Here is a 23,861-nt window from a genome sequence, read left to right on the forward strand (position 1 = left end):
TCTGATCATAAACAGATATCGATTAAACTTGGTGCTCGTTCTAATATTCCACTCTAAGAGGATACTGAAAAATAAACAACTCTTTGTTAAATGATAAAGACTTTAATATTAGTATAAAAAATCTTATTAGTGAAATATTTACTGATTTAAATGGAAGTTGTAAACAAAAATGGGAGTTCTTCAAATATAAAGTTAGAAATATTGCAATTATGAGAAGTAAATCAATTAAAACTAGTAGAAATGCAACAGTGACTAAACTTATACAGAAACTGGATAAGTTATCTGCAAAAGAGAATATTACAGAAGAAGAGGAATTGGAAAGGAAAGATTTTAGTTTACAACTCAATGAGTATTATATAGACATGGCGAAAGGTGCTTTTATAAGATCAAGGGCAAAATGGCTAGAGGAAGTGAAAAAAATTCAAAGTATTTTTTCTCCTTAGAAAAGCGAAATGGGTTACGTAATGCCTTATTGTCCCTTAAGATCAAAAAAGTAATCTGCAATGACCCTATTCTAATTCCCAAATTTATCTCTCAATTTTATGGTAATCTTTATTCCTCCAATTTCATTCAAAGTAATTGTAATTTCTTTATTGACAAAGTAAAAAAATGTATTCCTGTAAAAAAGAAAAGGTAAATCTCCTGGTCTCGAAGGGCTTTCAGTAGAATTTTATCTCCATTTTTGGGAATAGATTAAAGACCCATTATTTGGTATGTATAATGAATGTATAAAACAGAAAGAAATGATAACTACAATGAAACAGGGGATTACTGTATTTCTCTTATTCCAAAACCTAAAAAATATTCACTTTTATTTGAAAATTGGCGACCTATTACACTTTTGACCATTGATTACAAAATTCTGGCGCTGATCTATGTTAACAGGTTAAAAACAGGTTTGGACAGTATTATTTCAGAGATGCACTCAGGCTTCCTTAAAAATCGACATATATCGAATAACATAAGATTGGTGCTTGACAAAACCCAATTGACTTTTGCTTTGAAGTTAGTAAAACAATTTTCAGATGCGTCTGGTCTAAAATTAAATATTGCCAAATGTGAATTATTGCCACTTTACGAATGTAATGATTTTCATTTCAATAATATTCCGGTGAAACATACGATTAAATATTTAGGTATTCAGTTAACTAAAAATAGTGCATCTAGGCAAAATCTCAATTTTAATGATAAGATTGTTAAATCAAAACTAATTTTTAACAGCAGGCTTCAGAGGCTTCTGAGTTTGGTGGTTAAAGTCCTTTTATCCAAAGCAGATGGTCTTTCTCATTTTGTTTACCCGTCCTTCTCTCTTTTTGTTAATGATAAATGTATTAACGATATTAGTAAGCTTTTCTTGGATTTTGTTTGGGGAAATAAACCACATAAACTTAAAAAGGATGTGCTTTCCGGATGTAAAACTCAAGGGGGGCTTGACTTCTTAAACTTTGCAGACACCATCAATACTTTTAGAGTTAACTGGATTAAAAGATGTCATATAAAAGGTAATTCCTTATGGTTCTTTATCCCAAATAATATGTTTAACATGATAGGTGGTCTCTCCTTTGTCTTAAAATGTAATTATTCCCCTTTTAAATTGCCGATTGATTTGTCAAAATTTCACCAACAGTGTCTTCTTGCCTGGAAACTATGTTTTTCTCACAACTTTTCTCCTCACAAAATGCCCATTTGGAACAATGAACTAATTATGGTTCGTAACAAATCTCTTTTTTTCCCTAGATGGTTTGACAATAACATTTCCAACGTTCTTTCTTTGTTTGAAAAATCTGGCAATCTGTTGACATATGAGCAGTTCCTGATTCTCTATAGACTTCCAGTTACTACTAAAGAATTTAATCTATTAATGAAAGCTATTCACCCCGGTTTAATTAAATACATTAATTAGATACATTAAATGAAACTTTGATTCATTTGTTTGTTGAATGTGAGAAAACTACATTTTTTTTAATTCATTTAAAAGACCACCTCTTGAACCACCTTAATGTGTCCTACTCCTTTACTATTAAAGATATAATCTTTTATTATGAAAATGCGGAAAATAAACAGCTTGAATTTATTGTTAATTATTTTATTTTACATACAAAATACTTTATTCATAAACAGAGATTAAAAAAGGAACAATTGTATTTCCCTCTTTTCCTTCTAGAAATGACCTCAATTTTAAATTCTCTTAAATTAATTCAATTTAATAAGAAGAATAATAGAGACTTCTAGATAATTATGATATAATTTTTAACTCTTGATGTATCTTTTTCGCGGTTTGTACATAATTCTGATCCTCTCGTGTATTTTATCCGTTTTTTGAACTAGTTCCTTGTCCTTTATATTTATTTGTTTTAATTATTATTATTATTATTTTTATCTCGTGTGTGTGTGTGCGTTGTTGTTATTATTATTGCTGCTGCTGTTATTTGTAAAGGTGTTTAATATTGTGGCGTGGGGAGCTAAATGGATGGAAGAGGGGGAAAAAAATACAGCTTATTTTTGTAGGTTAGAAAAAATACGTCAAGAAAGGAACTCTATTAAAACCTTAATCATTGATGGAGCAGAGTGTTCAGATACACAATTAATAGCTAAAAAAATAGCTAGCTTCTATCAAGATTTATACTCTTCTTCCTCGTCAATATTAGATCCTGATCCTCTTTTAGAAAAACTCAGCGACTCTATCCCTCAAATAGATGAACAATTCAAACTGACATGTGATGCAGAAATAACAATTGAAGAGCTTGATTCTGCTGTTATGTGTTTGTCATTAGATAAATCACCTGGACCAGATGGTATTACATCTAACTTTTATCGTTATTTTTGGGATTTGTTAAGAGAATTTCTTTTTGCAGCTTTTCAAGAAATTATTAAAAATTCATCTTTGCCTAACTCGATGAGACAAGGGGTAATTACACTTATTCCCAAACCAGGAAAGGATGTTAGATTTTTGGACAATTTCCGACCTATAACTTTATTAAACAATGACTATAAATTGTTAACTCATATATATAATAATCGCTTAAAATCACATTTGTCCAAAATTATTGGGGAGACTCAAACTGGGTTTATCAGAGGTCGATCTATACAAAATAATATACGGCTGGTTTTGGACTTGTTAGAATATGACCAAGAAATTGAAGATGATGGGGTTATTTTATTTTTAGATTTTTATAAAGCCTTTGATATGTTAGAGCACTCCTTTATTTTTAAATGTCTGCAAAAATATGGGTTTGGTGAGAATTTTTGTAAAGTTGTTAAGCTATTATACACAAACACTAATAGCTCCGTTGCCCTACCAACGGGTACTTCACCCAGATTCGACATCAAAAGAGGAGTTAAACAAGGCTGCCCCATCTCACCTTCACTATTTATTTTGGCTACTGAGATGTTGGCCCTCCTTATCAAAAATTCCAAAATTAAGAAATTGAATGTATTTGGTCAGGAAATTGTAATTAGTCAGTTAGCTGATGATACAACATTATTTTTAAAAAACATTGATCAGATCCCTAAAGCAATTGAGATAGTTAATTACTTTTCAAAATTTTCAGGCTTAAAACTTAATATTGAAAAATGTGAAATTATTTCCATACATGAATGTCATCTTACAACTTCATATAACATTCCAATTAAATCAAATGTTAAATATTTAGGCATACACATTTCTAAAGATGAGATCAAGATGGAGAAGCAAAATGTCTGGGATAGATGGAATGAGTGTAAAAATAGACTTGAGGTATGGATGCAGAGAGATTTATCTATTTTTGGTAGAGTTTATTTAACTAAAATGGAAAGTCTGTCTAGATGCATCTATCCTGCATCTTGCCTTTCTATTTCTAATAAAGCCATTAAGACGATCAACCAAATTAATTTTAACTTCATATGGAAAAAACGTGTGCATTATATCAGGAAAGCACAACTTGTACAAGATTATGAAAATGGGGGATTACAGTCCTTCGACTTTACCTGTATAAATGGTATGTTAAAAATTAAATGGCTAAAATATTTTGTAACAAATGAAAATAAATTTTGGTTTTCCGTTCCTAGAGGTTTATTTAAAAAATTGGGTGGAATTGATTTTCTATTAAGATGTGATTTTACTGTTTCTAGACTACCAATTAAGTTATCTTCATTTCATCAACAGGTTTTGCTATATTGGAAATTATTATACAATCATAACTTCACTCCACACCAAACCTCAATATGGAACAATAGATTTGTCTTATTTAGATATAAATCCTTGTGCATTCTTGATTGGCTTGAAAAAGGTGTTTGGTCAGTTCATCACTTGAATGAGGATGGGAGCTGGTTATCGTTCAGTGGTTTCTGCTCAAAATACAACTTGCATGGTGAACGCAAACAATTTGAACGAGTATTAAAAGCTATTCCAAAAAGTTTTATAAACCTTGTACAAAACAGCTTTACTGACATCTCAGATGGTTCATGTGATCTCCCATCACTTCTTTTTAATGGTAATAACCTTAAAGCAACGCTTCCCAACAAAATCATCCGCTCTTGTTTAAATTTTCTAATATATCCAACATCATTATATTATAACAATATTTTACAAACTTATGATAAACCAACTGTTAAAATACTACGAACACAATATATTGCCTTTCCAGTGGCTCCTAAAGCAAAGGAAACCCATTTTAAAATATTTAATGGTATTTATCCATCATCTGAGTTTTTAAGACACCGGTTTAATTTTGAACAAAATGCTTGTACTTTCTGTAAAGTTGATATTGAGACTACTGATCACCTTTTCTTTTCCTGTGAGTACTCTGCTATCTTTTGGGAAAACATGTCTTATTGGTTGGAGCCAAGGATACAATCACTGCCCGCTTTTGAAAGAAAACATATTATATTTGGAATACTACTAGATGATAAGAATAATAACTTTCTCACCAATATAATACTGATTTTAGGCAAATTTTTTATTCATAAATGTAAGTGTATAAAAACTAAACCTTATTTTTCAGTCTTTAAAAAGGATTTTATTTGCAATTATGTTCCATCATTGGAACATATGAAAGGTAAAAAGGCCAAAAAATTAGCTGAAATAATAAGAGAATTTAGTTTATCAGAAGAAGAATAAAGGGACCCTTTTTCATTTACTTTTTTTTTTTTTTTTTCTCTATGTTTTTTTTTTTTTTTTTTTTTGTTTTTGTTATATATTTTTTACTATAATTTTCTTGTTTCTATACTTATTTTCGAATAATTTATGTGTGCCTTGCTTTTTGATCAACGTTTACACAACTTTATGATGCTATTATAAATGTATATTTTGTTCTGTTTTTGTTCAATAAAAAAAAAAAAAAAAAAATATATTGTGGCGTGGGCGGGGCGGCGGCTGACGACCAGCATGCCTTGCGGGGATGTCTGTGTGTTCACCAGGTTGGGGAAGGGTGTTTGGGTTAGTGGCTTCGGCCCTATTTGTGTGTGTGTGGTGTGTGTGTGAGACGTGCTTTCCGGTTCATGCTTAGGCTGAATTGGAGGTAGGTTCTCGGGCGGATGTGCTGTTCATGCTGAATTGAATAAAGTACTTCCAGCCATGTGCATTGGGCAGTAAGGAAGCTCATTCGTCTCTCCACTATCTTTTCCGGCGATAAAACGCTACAATATGTTCTGTATTGTTTCAATAAATAGATATGAACTTAACTAAACATGTACAAATGTAAAAAGAAAATGTATGTGATATTTTGAATTTATATATTCCTGCAATAAAAATAAATATAAAAAATAAATCAAAATGCTTTTAAAAATCACGTTTTGCGCGGCAGCATCAGTGCAAGCACACGCTTTAATCACTCGTTGGAAAGCTTTGTAGTTTTATGTTTGATGATGTAACAGGTTCACTCTTTCTGCACGGACACGAGGCGAAGTCTTACAGGAAAAGATGTGATTTTATTTAGAAAGAGCGGGAAAGGAGAGGGTTAAAGGAGGGAGGAAGGGAAAAAAGCTGAGGATTTTTAACGAGATCCGTTAACATTAATTATCGCCAGCTGGTCCGACCTGGGGGCCTCGCCTCTTCGCGCACCTGCGGAGAAGGGGAACACTCCTACGTAGGGAGCCTACGGAGTGAGCGAGGAGCGACAACAGGTTGAGGCGCGCGCCGTGAAAGATGTTTTCAAAATAAATTGAAAGTAACGTAATTAGTAATCTGATTACTTTTTACATGTAATAATCAGTAATTTGAGCAAATTAAAATTTTAAAGTAGTAATTAGTAATTTGTAGTAGATTACCTTTTTGAGTAACTTCCCCAACACTGATAATAATGCTCTACGTTTTAAAGCTTACTGTTCTAAAGCTAATGAAGTCAGAAAAGCGAATATAAACCGATTCAAAGAGTCGACTCCCGAATGACTCATCACCTGTAATGAATAATTTTTCCTAAAGTGAAAGTGTTTCAGCCTCGACTCCATTTTGTGGAAGTTTTGGAAAAGTTAAAAGACAAACTTTAAAGTGGAAACTGAGATATTAATGTAACACAACAGGGCCGGGTGACTAAAGGTGAGTGATTTATTTATTATTAACGACTTTATATAAGAACAATGCGGATATATTGTAAATTAAACTGGTGTAAAACTCAGATGTAGGAAATGTGTAATGTGTGAGATACAGGTAGAACCTGAAACAGGTATCGGTCGGGTATTACCATATAATTAATAACTATACCATATACCATTGGACCACTATATTGGTCGGCTATTATCGATATCACTATATAGCGGTTGTACCGTCACACTTGTACAGTAGTTTTAAAAACGAAAGATTAGGGTGAACATTATCTGTAAAGTAACTCTGGAACAATAATGTACATCAAATGGCAATGTTCATGTCTAATATTTTGCGTGTGCCCCGAAGAACAAAAATTAAGTAAAACTAATAATATTTCTATTACAATTGAAACAAGTTTGAAAAGAAATGGTATTTAATATAAAAGTGCGCCCTCTGCAGGACAGGTAACCACAAATTTTACAGCAAAATTGTACATGACCTGGCTGTAATAGAAATTCTAGTATAGGCTACTAAATGAGAAGGGGGACTCAATTTGTGTATTATTTATTTTTTTATAACAAAAATAATTATATAATGATGTATATTATACATAATACATAATACATTGTATATATACAGTTATATATGCAGTAGATGGTTGAAATATGCACTCTTCATGTCCTGTAATATCCATTATACAGTTTTTCTCAGTCCCTTTGGGACATTTCCTAAATCATCTTAAACATTTACAAAACTGTAAGTACATTTGTCAGAACAATTATTACAAACAGCACAACACAGTGGATAACCTGCACAAGCCTGATCAACTTATTCAAAAGCTTATTCTGTTTTTAAAAGTTTTGGCGAAGTGACTACATTTCCAATTTTTCTGCAAGAAAAATTAAACATGTTTTAATTTTTAAAAATGTTTAAAAAAATTTGTCGGTCCTCGCGATAGCTCGTATATCTTGCAGAATTTCACGGAATGTCGGGCGGTCATTCATGGCGGCTCAAAGTGCCTAACACCACTTCTCACCACGAGTCAAAACGCATAGGTGAGATAGAGGTATAAGTAGTTGTAGGTACAGTAAACTTACTGTATGTGTAAGATTGATTTCAAAATATTGGACAAAATTAATTTTAACATGATCGTAATGATATTTGCTAATAGAGTATGTCTTTGTGAGACAGAAAATAAAAAAGACAAGACTTTTTTGTCACTGCACATCACAAAGAAAAAACAAACTTAGGCAGAACTCACAGTACATGCAGTGCATTATGGGAAATTACAGTGCTGTTATTCTACATTTCCTGACTTTCCTGTGTGTCAGGTCACAGATTCTCTTTTTCACATCACAATGCAGCACTAAAATAATCTTTAGGCGTGTCACATTCATCTTCTGCTGTGACGTCCTCACATACCGCATGCATGGCAACCAGGTATTTTAGAGAACTGGTTTATCACTGGTTCATTGGTTTAAAGATTTCTCTCCATTGGTGAAGTAAAGATTCAAATGAAAGCATTTTAGGAATTTAGGACAAATTTACAGAACAAAAAGACTAATAGAAATGTCTAGAAAATATGCTCAACAGATTTTGCATGTAGTGACTCATACAATGAACTGATGCTCTGATGTCTTGTGGGTGAAACTACAGTATTCATCAGAGAAGCAGTATAATACATTTTGATACACATGACATGAGCTGCTTATAATGTAGTAAACAGCAGACAGTTGTGCATAATCATTTGCATAAATGTACAAAACATTTTTTATTTGTTAAGTTGAATAAGAAAGTGAAGAGATAATTGACGAGATGACGTAAAGCTTGTAAAAGTTGTTTTCAGAATTGAAAATTTTCTTAAATAAATAAAACATTAAATTATTATAATCCAAACTCACTCACTTACTCATCGTCTACACTGCTTTATCCTGTATTCAGGGTGACTAAAGGGCCGGGTGACTAAAGGTTCAGGGTGCGGGGGGCCTGGAGCCTGGAGGCTTAGGGCACGGTACACCCTGGACAGGGTGCCAATCCATCGCAGGGCACACACACACTATGGGCAATTTGGGAACGCCAATTAGCCTCATGTCTTTGGACTGTGGGAGGAAACCAGAGTACCCAGAGGAAACCCACCAAGCACGGGGAGAACAAGCAAACTCCATGCACACAGAGACGGGAATCGAGCCTAGCTGGGAATCGAACCCGCACCCTGGAGGTGCAAGGCGACAGTGCTAACCACTACACCACCGTCCTGTAAAATCTGTAACATAGATTTTTATTTTTCGATGACCGTTGTCCTTCAGGTCAAAGATGTGAAAATTGTTGTGAGGAAGTTTAACTACAAACTTGTTTTTGTGTTTTTTAGGAGTGTAATCCACTGAGATCAGACACTTCAGGATCTCAACTGCTAGTTTGTGTATACTTTACTTATATTCAAAGATGGCGACCCCTGATCTGGACACTGATAATGTGTCCCCACCCTCTAATAATCGGTAACCTACCATACCTTGGCATTTCAGTCATTAAATATTCATATTACTAATTGAGCATATATGAAATAAGTAATTTAATATTGTAAACAGTAAAGTGTTTCACTATTATTCACAAACTAACAGTCACCATACAATTGATTCTGTTCACTGCAAGTAAAATTTAGCTCTCATTAAATTAACAAGTTCAAATAATGTTGTGCAGTAAACTCCAAGGAGAGAGATCAGGATCAGCAGCACCCAGCTGTATCTCCATGAAGAGTGATAGGTCTATGGATCTTTTTATTAAGTTTAAAGCTGGAGACTCCTCACCTCTACACAGGTAACGTCTCCTCACTGTTAATGTCACTGCTAAAGTCACAGTTAAAGGGAAATTCATCTAAATCAGGGGTCGGCAACCTTAAATACACAAAGGGCCATTTGGATCCATTTTTCACACAAAGAAAAACACTGGGAGCCACAAAACTCTTTCAACATCTAATATATCGTAAAAACATATATTGTTTTTTACCTTTATTCTGTTATGAAAAAAAAAAAAAACTAGTGTGTTGCATTTATGAAATCAATAAACTGCTACAGAGAAAACTAAATTTTATTTCTGCATGCAACAAAAACATTTTGAACTCAGACAAAAAAAGGACACTGGGTTGAAGGTTACTTTCAAATAAAATACTCAATGTCTTTTTGAGTCCTTCTCATGTTTATGAAAAAAAAAAAATCTTACCTTAAATTGTCCACCTGCAGCAAAACAAAAATGCCGTGTGTGTTCATGTGCCGTCATCCTTTCATCACGTGTACTGGAGCGTACAGTCAGCTGTAAACCTGAATAAAACCAGGGTTGAAAAGCTCAATAAGTCGTGTGCCAGCGGGTAGTAATGGGTCATTCATGAACGATTTATTCTTTTGGAACGAGTCTTTAACGTGACTCAAAAGAATGAATAGTCCTGCATAGTGATTCATTCATTTTCTCCTGGGCGCGCATGTACTAAGCAATGTGGAAATGTACAGGAACCCGAAATGAGTAGTTACCTTTGAGTCTCTTGGTCCAATTTGTTTGTTATTTTGTCACGTGACTCCCAGAGACGCTATGCAGTGCAGTACACAGGAAACAGAATTGAATGGTTCTCCTTAATGAGCCTTCTAGTCTGAGTCGTTCAGTCTCATGACTCCCAAAGATGCTATGCACTGCAATAGATTCAAAAGTATAAACGACTCGGACTCGACTTGTTCAATTCTGTTTCCTTTGTAATGCACTGCATAGCATTTATGAAAGTCACGTGACAAAAGAACGTTTGGACCAGAAGATATGAGAGGTGATATGCTTATTCTTTTTATCATAATATGGCTTTAGCTGCATTGTAATATTTTCATTAGGTAACTATAGCCAAAATGTGTATATGTACAGTAGACGTGTTTGGGCTCTGTTTATTGACAATGTAACATTTCATTTTATTTCTGATCAATAGATTGAAATGAACTACTCACTCACTCTCACACATCTATACCGCTTTATCCTGCATTCAGGGTCAATGGGGACCTGAAGCCTATCCCAGGAGGCTTAGGGCACGAGGTACCAATTCATCTGAGGTCACACACATATACACACTACAGGCAATTTGGGAATGCCAATTAGCCTAACCTACATATCTTTGGACATGGAAACTCCATGCACACAGAGAGAGGAATCGAGCCTGGCCGGGAATCGAACCCGGACCCTGGAGGTGCAAGGTGACAGTGCTAACCACTACACCACGTGCCACCCTAAAATGAACGAATTGACTCAAAAAAGATTTGTTTCTTTTGATGAATGAGATTCAAAGGACCGAGTGACTAAAATAATACAAACTTCCCATCACTACTGGCGGGTGTCGCACATCAGCAATTGTGACGCATATTTTGAGCGACAAAAAATTAAACACGTTTTTTTATGTTAAAAGATGACCATAATTATCAAATTTAAAATTTAAAAACACTAAGGAACTAAAAGAAAATACATTTACATTAAATACTCAGTATTTATTTAAAAGAAGGCATAATAAAGACAGGAATTTTTGAGTTATATTGTGTTGTAAAGGGAAAATTTCTGACAAATATCATGGGCAGTGTGCAGAGCAGAAAAATTCATAAAGACTTATTGTAATGTACTTATATGAACCTCAATTTTCAATTAATTCTGACTTGAAAACATCCAAACTATGCCTTAAAGGCTTAAAGATGTTTAGACTATAGTAAAAATTATCAACTACAATTTTTGTTCAAAGTGATCTACAGAAGGCAGGAGACAGAAAAGGAAAGAACCTCATTACAGATACAGGGTAAGAACAAATCCAACAACATGACTGTGACACTGATACACTGCTGTTATAAACATCTCTGCTGTTATTAACTACAGAGTGATAAGATTATAGAAAACCTACAGTAAAATAAAATAAACACATAGTGAGAACATTATAAAGAGCTATAAGTGATAACTGGTCAGAAAAATTTGATCTTAAAGATTAATTATTGGACCCCATGTCTCACCACATTGTACATCACCATCTCACAGGCACGACCCAGAATCTGCTGCTGTAAATGAATTCCAGAAAAAATTCAAATTAAATCTGATGAAGAAGTTTCAGTTCTTGAATGGAGTGATAATAAACCTGGGAACCCAAACACTCCTGAATGAGATCTACACAGAGCTCTACATCACAGAGGGAGACAGTGAAGAAGTCAATAATGAACATGAGGTGAGACAGATCGAAGCAGCGTCCAGGAGAATAACAACAGAGGAAACACCAGTCAAATGCAATGACATATTTAAGCCTTTATCTAAACAAGACAAACCCATCAGATCTGTGCTGACAAAGGGAGTCGCTGGCATCGGAAAAACTGTCTCTGTGCAGAAGTTCATTGTGGACTGGGCTGAAGGGAAAGCAAATCAGGACGTCCACCTCATATTTCCACTTCTTTTCAGAGAGCTGAATTTGATGGAGGACCAGAAACTGAGTCTGATGAAGCTCCTTCATGTCTTTTTTAAGGAAATAAAAGAAACAGAAATGTCCAGTATGAAAAAGGTTCTGTTCATTTTTGATGGATTGGATGAGTGTCGTTTTCCTCTAGATTTCCAGAACACAGTAAGAGTGTGTGATGTAACTGAATCTGCATCAGTGCCTGTGCTGCTGATAAACCTGATCAAAGGGAATCTGCTTCCCTCTGCTCTCATCTGGATCACCTCCCGGCCTGCAGCAGCTGATCAAATCCCCTCTAAGTGTGTCCATCGAGTCACAGAGGTACGAGGGTTCAATGACCCACAGAAGGAGGAGTACTTCAGGAAGAGGATCAGTGATCAGAGCCTGGCCAATAACATCATCACACACCTGAAGTCATTAAGAAGCCTCTACATCATGTGTCACATCCCAGTCTTCTGCTGGATTTCAGCCGCTGTTCTAGAGAGAATCTTGTGTGAAGCAGAGAGAGGAGAGATCCCCAAGACTCTGACTCAAATGTACACACACTTCCTCATCCTTCAGATAAACATCATAAGACAAAAGTACCCAAAGAAGCAGCAAAGTGATGAAGAAATGCTTTTTAAACTGGGACAACTGGCTTTTAAGCAGCTGAAGAAAGGGAACCTGATCTTCTATGAGGAAGACCTGAGAGAGTGTGGCGTTGATGTGAGAGAAGCAGCAGTGTACTCAGGTGTGTGTACGCAGATCTTCAGAGAGGAGTTTGGGCTTCACCAGAGTAAAGTGTACTGCTTTGTTCATCTGAGCATTCAGGAACACCTCGCAGCTCTGTATGTGCACCTGATGTTCAAGATGAAGAAGAGAAATGTTCTTAAAAAGAGTCCAGCTTTAAAATTACAAATTACAGTTTTAGATTTCCACAAGTATGCTGTAGATAAAGCTTTAAAAAGTCAGACTGGACATCTGGATCTTTTCCTTCGCTTTCTTCTGGGTCTCTCACTGGAGTCCAATCAGAAACTCTTACAGGTCTTAGTAACACAGACAGGAAGTAGCTCCCAGAGCACACAGGAAACAGTTCAGTACATTAAGGAGAGGATCAGTAGAGCATGTTCTACAGAGAAATCCATCAATCTGTTCCACTGTCTGAATGAACTGGGTGATAATTCTCTAGAGGAGGAAATCCAGCACTACCTGAAATCTGGAAAACAAAAGAAACTCTCTTCATCACAGTTGTCTGCTCTGGTGTTTGTGTTACTGACATCAGCACAGGACTTGGGGGAATTTGACCTGAATAAATATTTCAGTCCAGATCAGATAACAGAAACTGTTCTTCCGAAGCTGATGCCTGTGATTGCAGCATCTAGAAAAGCAATGTAAGTAAAGCTGAATATAACTGTTCTACTGTTACAGTGTGAGAAATAATTTAATATTTTATGTTGAATATTTAGTGCATGCTTACATCAAAACACTAAGCTACGTTCTGCTTAGCACTTGCAATAGTAACACCAGTTGGCACTTGTCCAACTCTTACTTACAAATGCAATGTGGAATTTGACAAAGTGTCACCAAGTGTCAGAATTGTACAAAATCTCTTGTGTACCGTCAGGGCCAAGTGAGCATGGAGTTAAGCAATACCTCCTGTTTGACAAATCAAAACACAAATTGATAGGTGAAATTTGGGACACAGGCATAATTTAATTTAAGTCTCATGATTGATAGTGTAAACCAGCATGAAGATACATACATTTGAAAGTCCAAAATTCATCTCACTGTAGTGCCCTTGTGATAAAAGACTATTTCACGTTTAAGTTTGATTGGTATCAGACAAGGCGGTGTAGTGATTCGATTCCTGGCCAGGTTTGATTCCCGTCTCTTGAGTTTGCATGTCCCCTGTGTACACGGTTTCCTCCCACAGTCCAAAGATATGTAGATTAGGCTGATTGGCGTTCCCCAAACTGCCCATAGTGTGTGAAAGAATGTGTGTGTGTATGTGTGTGCCCTGCGATGGATTGGCACCCTGTCCTGGGTTTACCCTGCCTCGTGCCCTAAGCCTCCTGGGATAGGCCCCAGGCCCCTGTGACCCTGAATACAGGATAAAGCGGTATAGACAATGAGTGAGCGTGTGAGAGTGAAATCAGACATTTGCAACTTGTTAACCTGCACTGAAACCTTGATTCAAGCCAGTTAAATTAAATTTCTTTTTATATGGAGCTTTTAACAAAGGTCATTTGGTCATCTGCTACAAAGCAGAATAAAAAAATTATGTAAATACGTTTGAAAAAATAAGGAAATATGTATAACTTATAATTTACAGTTTGTCCCTGATGAGCCAAGGGCGACAATGGCAAGGAAGATGACAGAAAGATTCCTGAGATGACAATAGTAAGAAACCAGACTGAACAGGTGTTACACTCAGACTGAAGACCTCAGCTGAGTCCACGACCATCTTGATGGTCAAGTGGAAACGACATCAGTCACCACACACACTAAGCAGCTACACAGGCCCATCCTCAGCAGAGAGCCAGAGTCTGTTGACACTTTTAAAAATATTTTTAAACAAGTAAATCCAAATGAAGTTTTAAAGTTCTTAGGAAAAAAAAATTAACGTATAACCTATTAGATTTAATATTGAATAAGAAAAATGACTCTCGCCATGAATATAGCCATAAAAGCTGGCATGGCATTAAAAAAGAAAAAAAAGAATAAAGAAAGAGATGAAATCTCCAACCAGAAGTGAAGCACCAAGATGTGTCAGACAGGTTCTGGGGGGCAGAAGGGCACAGGATCACTGGCACCTCAGGAGTGCCATGTGTGTATCTACAGGGGAGGTGTGTGTGTGTGTGTGTGTGTGTGTGTAGCAGGAACTCCAGGACTGACTATGACAACATAAATAAAAGGAAACAACCATAAGGGCTTCCTGGGAAGTAAACTTCATAGTCAAAGATGTCGAGCATGAGCTACTGCTTCAGACAGAAATTGTCTTTAGAATCAATGCGGACAAAGGTACGGACATGTGAAATTCGAATTTCGTGGTAGAGGGAGCGAAATTGGGATTAAAAAATATTTGCCGTTACCCTTTATCAGTGTGTGAAGTTTCCTAAAAAGTATGAGAGGGCTTCTGGCTGAACTTACAGAGCACTATTACTACTACTATTGCTACTGTTACTACAACTGCTTTTACTACGTGGTTTGGCCTGGCTGTCTTATTTTCCGTTGCCTTAAATGTGATAGTGACTGTGCTGATTTTGGCTGGATATTTCAGGAGCCATAAGGGCTACAGCATTCTTTTAGTTTGTTTGTTTTTTTTAGGGGTTAGAAGTGGTCGATCAATATGGGTTTTTCAATGGCCGATAGCGATGTTTAACAGTAGCTGATGTTAAACAATGTATTGTATCCTAAATTCTCCAAAGGGGTGTAGTGGTTAGCACTGTCGCCTTGCACCTTTAGGGTCTGGGTTTGATTCCCGGCCAGGTTCGATTCTTATCTCTGTGTGCACTGTTCGCGTGTTCTCCCCGTGTTTAATGGATTTTCTCAAGGTACTCCGGTTTCCTCCCACAGTCCAAAGACATGCAGATTAGGCTAATTGGTGTTCTCAAAATTGCTTCAAGTGTGTAAATGAGTGCATGTCAAGGGTGTACCCTCGTGCCCTAAGTCTCCTGAGATAGGCTCCAGGGCTCCCTGTGACCCTGAATACAGGATAAAGCGGTATAGACGATGAGTGAGTGAATTAGTAAATTCTCCGGTCATCATCTCTTTTTACATTAATAGCAGGAAAAACACTAAAATGTGCAGGACAGGTGGTCCTCCAGGTTGAGAACCGCTGATCTATATGGATGTGCTAGCATTAGGTGAAGGGAGGATATTTGGCATTAATGGGATAAGCAATGCATTTGGGGGCATACCTCCTGCCCATTTCTAGAAATGACTATGTATTAGTCCCCTGTGCTCGATCTGATTGGTACCGCATGGCATGTGACAACAGACACACCAATCAGAGACTGTAAAAAGTTTTAGATTTAGATTAGTTGTTTCAGATAATACAATAAATAGCCTTGAACACACACAAGCACACACACATGCCTGTAATGATAGTTGTTTAGCATATATACGGTAACATATCGAATAGCCTATGTGCTTATAGTACAGCGGGAACAGGCATGTGTGAACGAGAGTGCCGTGGGATGTGTGTTGAGTGAGTTCCTGTTAATGATTTCTTTTGTTATTAGTACTACAATAAAGCTCCTGACCAGAAGAATGCTGGTATCGCCTTTTTTATAAGCTTTCCTAACATTACAATGCCAACAATGAACTCAGCTGTTATTGAACTTGTATGGCATCGAACTATGCCAATTTATAACACTGCATTGATGAAATTTTTGCTACTATCAGTCTAAATTCTTAATAAAATTCTTGATAATTTTTTCCCGAATTTAACAATATCTAATAAACACCCCCTTCATTGCCTCCACCCCCATTCCCCCTCATGCCCACCCACATTTCCACTATAACTGTTGTACTTCATCAAGCTTGCACCTACCTTCAAGATACATAATCAGGAGGAGTCTCTCCTTTATTAAACCCGGACTGTTTAAGAACACTGTTTAAATTCAAATAAAAAATTTATTTGTCACATACACATGTTTAAGAACATGTAGGGGCCGTATCGACTTCCTCAGTGGCCCCACCCACACCAATCAAAATATTTTATATACAAGAAGAAAAAAATCATTACTATTAATAATTTAACTAATATGTTAATATTAATACTATTCATTATTCTGACATTTATAAGTCCTTCTGTATTTGCCTGAAGTTAAACCTGCACCGTAAAAGAAATCAAAATGTTAAGTAGAAGGGACATTAGGAGCAGTTTAGTGCCAGAATATAAACTGAAAGTTTTGTCCTTTTGAGCCTATTGTCTAAGTGATGTTTGATTGCATTTGTAAAATAAGAGGCTACAGTAAAATATTTAGGGATTTGTTTGATTATTTGCTCTAACTTTATTTCATTATGTATTATTTTATTTCCTTCAGTATCAGGTGTGATAAAGTTGGAGTGAACAGTTGGTCAGCTCTGGTCTCAGCACTCAACTCAGAAACCTCCAATCTGAGAGAACTGCATCTGACTGTGAAAACACTGGATCTGTCCAAAAGTACACTAGGAGACTCAGGAGTAAAGACTCTCTCTGCAGTACTGGAGAATCCTCACAGTAAAGTGGAAAGTCTGAGGTATAGTCATCTCTTTGAGAGTCACAGTAACTATGGGTGTTGTCTTGTAGGGGTTTGGGGTTGTTGTAGCTACTACTAGGATAGTCATAGCCCCTCACACAGCACCCCAAAATGTTATTGTTTATTTAGAGAATTTAAGTTTTAATGAGTAAAAATTCTAATTAAAAAATAAATGCAATAATAAAAAACAAGTATTTTAATAAACAATTAAAAATAAAAAATGCAATCTGATCATGTCCTGTTAGCCAGTGTTCAACAGTGTGCAGTGTCCTAACCCTAACTTAGCATAAACAATGCTTTGGTGATATCATAATGAATTTTATGATGGCCGTTGGTAAATACATGATTTATTTATTTTTTGCTCTGTTACCTGTTATAAATTTCATACATTCGTGGTTGAAAAAGAAACTGTGACTCCTCATCGCTGTTTCTATGTGATGCTCATTCACATACCATGGAATTTTATCTAATATTTAACACAGAATAGCTATGTAACTACAGCTACTAAGTTTTTAGAAAAGCTTGAAAGTGAGCTTCTTGAAATAAGGGCATTTTTTCACACACACGATGTCCCCACACCGTATGCCCAGTTATTTTGTCTAACACTAAACACAAACCTCACCCTGCATAGCTCAAGATCTGTACATTTTAGTGTTTCACTGTTAAAGTGAAACAGCAGATGTACAGTGCATCTGGAAAGTATTCACATCGCATGACTTTTTCCACATTTTGTTATGTCACAGCCTTATTCTAAAATAGATTAAATTCATTTTTTTCACACACAATGACCATAATAAAACAATCTACCATAATGACAACATGAAAAAAAGTTTACCTAAGATTTATGTTAATCTATTAAAAATAATGTTAACACATGTACAAAAAAAAGCACATGTACATAAGTACAGTATATACGGCCAGGGGCGGACTGGGACCAAAAAGTGGCCCTGGACTTTCTGGCCCACAGCAGCCCACATCATAATACATTGTAGAGATAGATTTTTAACACCAGTTACTAGTATAAAAATATAACACAATACAGAAATCAATGCTTTTTAAACATATTATTTGAAGTATCACTGAACATATATTGGGTCATATTAGTAAAACAAATAAACAAAGGAAAGGACATCAAGACAAACAACATATAAATCTATAAAGACAATATTTTAAAAAGAATGGCAATAAAACTGAACAGGTAAGCTGAAATAAAATCAGTAGCAACATTAGCTTACGCTAGTAAACTAGTTACTTATTTTAATTATTATGGTAGTCAATATTAATTCGAAATAATGCTGAGAAACATTATTTTTAATTAATATTGACTACTATAATAATTAAAAGCACAAATTAATGCTGTTACTGATGGTGTACCTTACACTGCATCACGATGATACCCCCTGCAAAATGTTCATGATATCTCACAGACAAAAAGGCCAATTTGTCTTTTCCTCATAAAGTGTTTAGGTGAAATTCCACCTATACAAATGTGACAAATATGCAAAGAAAAAAAATTGGGAAGGGGCAAATACTTCTTCATGGCACTGCACATGTAGTCAGATTGTTCCACTGGGATGAAACTGTGCCAGGTGGAGTTATAGCACTTTCAAAATCACACTAACTTTACACTGATCTGAATAACTTGATGAATGCTTTTTAACACCCTTGTAAAATGACAATAAGAGACAATGCACAGAATATTTTCTAACAGCCTGTAAATGATACATTTTGGCAGTATTGTCTTGCATTTTTTTTTAAATAAATAAATAATTAAAAAAAAAATCACAATACTGCCGAAATGTCTCATTTTGCTGTTTATAAGCCTCCTGGGTCTCTGTGAGACTGGTGCTACTGGACACCGAAAATATTGTCTTTATACGTAGTTTTATATGTTATTTGTCTCATTGTTCTTTCCTTTGTTTCTTTGTTTTACAAATATGACACAATATATGTTCAGTGATTTTTTTTTTACGTTTTTGTATTGTGTTATATTTTTATACTAGTATGTGATTTAAAAAAAGAATTTCCACTTTAATGAGCCAATGTATTATGATGTGGGATGTGGTGGGCTGCTTGATCCAGCCTCGCTGTCCCTGACCAGTTATAGACAGAATCTGTTAATTTAAAGCATTTCACAGCATTTACCTATAAAGCTTTTTCTTATTCCCCTAAAACTTTCAGCTCCACATTTTCTTCTTTCTCCTTTTTATTCATATAAATTGTTGTTAAGGATCAATATCTCTCCCTCCATAAATTAAAAGTGAAGGAAAACTCCCAGTGCTCCAGATGGCCAGTCCGCCACTTTTCACAGCCTTTGCCATGAAGCAAAGTTTCCCCTGTTTCCCCTGATTATCCTTAAGATGTTTCTGCAGCTTAATTGGAGTCTACCTGTGGTAAATTCAGTTGATTGGACATGATTTGGAAAGGCACACACCTGTCTATATACAGTAAGGTCCCACAGTTGACAGTTCATATCAGAGCACAGACCAAGCATGAAGTCAAAGTAATTGACTGTAGACCTCCGAGACAGGATTGTCTCGAGGCACAAATCTGGGGAAGGTTACAGAAAAAATTTCTGCTGCTTTAAAGGTCCCAATGAGCACAGTGGCCTCCATCATCCGTAAGTGGAAGAAGTTTGAAACCACCAGGACTTTCCTAGAGCTGTCCGGCCATCTAAACTGAACGATCGGGGGAGAAGGGTCTTAGTCAGGGAGGTGACCAAGAACCCAATGGTCACTCTATCAGAGCTCCATAGGTCCTCTGTAGAGAGAAGAGAACCTTCCAGAAGGACAACCATCTCTGCAGCAATCCACCAATCAGGCCTATATGGTAGAGTGGCCAGACGGAAGCCACTCCTTAGTAAAAGGCACATGGCAGCCCGCCTGGAGTTTGCCGAAAGGCACCTGAAGGACTCTCAGACCATCAGAAAAAAAAATCTCTGGTCTGATGAGACAAGACAAAGATTGAACTCATTGGTGTGAATGCCAGGCATCACATTTGGAGGAAACCAGGCACTGCTCATCACCAGGCCAATACATCCCTACAATGAAGCATGGTGGTGGCAGCATCATGTTGTGGGGATGTTTTTCAGGGGCAGAAACTGTGAGACTAGTCAGGATAAAGGAAAAGATGACTCCAGCAATGTACAGGGACATCCTGGATGAAAACCTGCTCCAGAGCACTTTTGACCCCAGACTGGGGCGACGGTTCATCTTTCAGCAGGACAATGACCATAAGCATACAGCCAAGATATCAAACCAGTGGCTTCAGGACAACTCTGTGAATGTCCTTGAGTAGCCCAGCCAGAGCCCAGACTTAAATCTGATTGAACATCTCTGGAGAGATCTTAAAATGGCTGTGCACTGATGCTTCCCATCCAACCTGATGGAGCTTGAGAGGTGCTGCAAAGAGAAATGGGTGAAACTGTCCAAGGGTAGGTGTGCCAAGCTTGTGGCATCATATTCAAAAAGACTTCAGGCTGTAATTGCTGCAAAAATGCATCAACAAAGTTGAGCAAAGGCTGTGAATACTTATGCACATGTGATTTCTCTGTTTTATTTATTTATTTGTTTTATTTTATTTATTTTTTATCCAAAACAAAATACTAAATTATTTTTCTGCAAGGTAAAATGTTGTGATGTACAACAACAGCAAATGGACAAAATGTTAATTTAGTGGTAGTAAATGTTGATTTTGTAATAATAAATTTGCTATTATTAAGCAACATACAGTATGGCTAACCCAACATTTTACTCACCAAAAAAAGAAACATCCTTTGACTTTTAACAGTTTTTACTTTCAGTAAACTTAATGTGTAAATATTTGTATGAACACCAAAAGAGTCAACACCATAAGACATAAACTAAAAATGTTTCCCAATGTGTCCCTGAATGAAGGGAGGCTGAAAATCAAAAGTACTAGTCAGTATCTGGTGTGGCCACCAGCTGCTTGAAGTACTGCAGTGCATCTCCTCCTCATGGACTGCCTATTGCGGACAGTCTGAGCACTGATGGAGGGATTGTGTGTTCCTGGTGTGACTCGGGCAGTTGTTGTGGCCATCCTGTACCTGTCACGCAGGTGTGATATTCGGATGTACCGATCCTGTGCAGGTGTTGTTACACGTGGTCTTCCGCTGCGAGGATGATCAGCTGTCCTTCCTGTCCCCCTGCAGCGCTGTCTTAGGTGTCTCACAGTGCGGACATGGCAATTTATTGCCCTAGCCACATCAGCAGTCCTTATGCCTCCCTGCAGCATGCCTAATGCACGTTCACGCAGATAAGCAGGGACCCTGGGCATCTTTCTTTGGGTGTTTTCCACAATTGGTAGACAAGTCTCTTAAGTGTCCTGCGCTTTTAGAACTGTGAACTTAAATGCCTACTTTCTGTAAGCTGTTAAGGTCTTAACGACCATTCCACAGGTGCATGTTATTTAATTGATTATGGTTAATTGAACATGCATGGAAAACATTGTTTAAACCCTTTACAATGAAGATCTGTAAAGTTATTTGGATTTTTACAACATTATTGTTGAAATACACAGTCCTGAAAAAAGGGCGTTTCCTTTTTTTGCTAAGTATATATATATACTCAACAAAAATATAAACGCAACACCTTTTTTTCTGCTCCGATTTTTCATGAGATGGACTTAAAGATCTAAAATTCATTCCAGATACACAATATTACCATTTCTCTCAAAAATTGTTCACAAGTCAGTCTAAATGTGTGATAGTGAGCACTTCTGCTTTGCTGAGATAATCCATCCCACCTCACAGGTGTGCCACATCAAGATGCTGATATGACATCATGAGTAGTGCACAGGTGTACCTTAGCCTGCCCGCAATTAAAGGCCACCCTGGAATGTGCAGTTTTGTCTCACAGCAAAATGCCACAGATGCCACAAGCATTGAGGGAGCGTGCAATTGGCTGACAGCAGGAATGTCAACCAGATCTGTTGCTCGTGCATTGAATGTTCATTTTTCCACCATAAGCCGTCTCCAAACGCGTTTCAGAGAATATGGCAGTACATCCAACCGGCCTCACAACCGCAGACCACGTGTAACCACACCAGCCCAGGACCTCCACATCCAGCAGGTTCACCTCCAAGATCGTCTGAGACCAGCCACTCAGACAGCTGCTGAAACAATTGGTTTGCATAACCAAACAATTTCTACGAAAACTGTCAGAAACTGTCTCAGGGAAGTTCAACTGCATGCTCGTCGTCCTCATCGGGGTCTTGACCTGACTCCAGCTCGTCGCCGTAACAGACTTGAGTGGGCAAATGCTCACATTCGATAGCGTCTGGCACGTTGGAGAGGTGTCCTCTTCACGGATGAATCTCGGTTTACATTGTTCAGGGCAGATGGCAGACAGCGTGTGTGGCGTCGTGTGGGTGAGCGCTTTGCTGATGTCAATGTTGTGGATCGAGTGGCCCATGGTGGTGGTGGGGTTATGGTATGTGCAGGCATCTGTTATGGACGAAGAACACAGGTACATTTTATTGATGGCATTTTAAATGCACAGAGATACCGTGATGAGATCCTGAGGCCCATTGTTGTGCCATACATCCATGAACATCACCTCATGTTTCAGCAAGATAATGCACGGCCCCATGTTGCTAGGATCTGTACACAGTTCTTGGAAGCTGAAAATGTCTCAGTTCTTGCATGGCCAGCATACTCACCGGACATGTCACCCGTTGAGCATGTTTGGGATGTGCTTGACTGGCGTATACGACAGCGTGTACCAGTTCCCACTAATATCCAACAACCTCGCACAGCCATTGAAGAGGAGTGGACCAACATTCCACAGGCCACAATTGACAATCTGATAAACTCTATGCGAAGAAGATGTGTTGCACTGCATGAGGCAAATGGTGGTCACACCAGATACTGACCGGTTCTGAGTCCCCAGACCCCCAATAAAGCAAAAAACTGCACATTCCAGGGTGGCCTTTTATTGTGGGCAGTATAAGGTACACCTGTGCACTACTCATGATGTCAGATCAGCATCTTGATGTGGCACACCTGTGAGGTGGTATGGATTATCTCAGCAAAGCAGAAGTGCTCACTATCACACATTTAGACTGATTTGTGAACAATGTTTGAGAGAAATGGTAATATTGTGTATCTGGAATGAATTTTAGATCTTATGAAAAATCAGAGCAGAAACAAAGGTGTTGCATTTATATTTTTGTTGAGTGTATGTATATATATATATTAACCCCCACTCACACTAGATGATGGAGCTGATCAAAGGAGCTCAGAGAGATTGATCTGTTGTGGCAGCAAAAGATGTGTCAAGACTAATAGTCCAACAAACAATCTCTATATTGGTTAATATTAAGATTATTTTTATTATTCCAGATTATAAGGACAGTCTTCTTCACAATGCATAAGACGGTGAAGACCATGTGGATTATGTTACCTTCTGTAGTTAGGTCGCCTAACAAGCAGACTAAAGGAGAGGCTGGAATAGAACATTTCAAACACTTCACAAATCCCATACCAGAACCTCTGAACAGGCGGACAAAACCATAAAGCGTGGATGTAATTTTTAGGTGTATTGCCTTAACAGTGTAAGCAGTTGTACGAAGGTGTAAAACCCATCCTGAATATCCTATGACCTGTATAGTACGCTCTATGCAGGATTTTGTATTGTATTAATTGTAAACTATAATTTCTAATCAGTTA

The 23,861-nt window shown here is 37.0% G+C and overlaps 1 protein-coding gene across 1 annotated transcript in view; it reads left to right on the plus strand.

The window, feature by feature from the left end:
- Positions 1–23,861, plus strand: part of LOC128534119 (NACHT, LRR and PYD domains-containing protein 12-like) — a 483,267-nt gene that overhangs the window by 130,117 nt on the left and 329,289 nt on the right. Inside the window, exon 12 of the mRNA XM_053508420.1 lies at positions 16,979–17,173. Coding sequence (XP_053364395.1) covers positions 16,979–17,173 — 195 coding nt within the window. The remainder of the gene's footprint in view (positions 1–16,978; positions 17,174–23,861) is intronic.

Source organism: Clarias gariepinus, chromosome 12, assembly GCF_024256425.1.
Source record: "Clarias gariepinus isolate MV-2021 ecotype Netherlands chromosome 12, CGAR_prim_01v2, whole genome shotgun sequence".
NCBI classification, from domain to species: Eukaryota; Metazoa; Chordata; class Actinopteri; order Siluriformes; family Clariidae; genus Clarias; species Clarias gariepinus.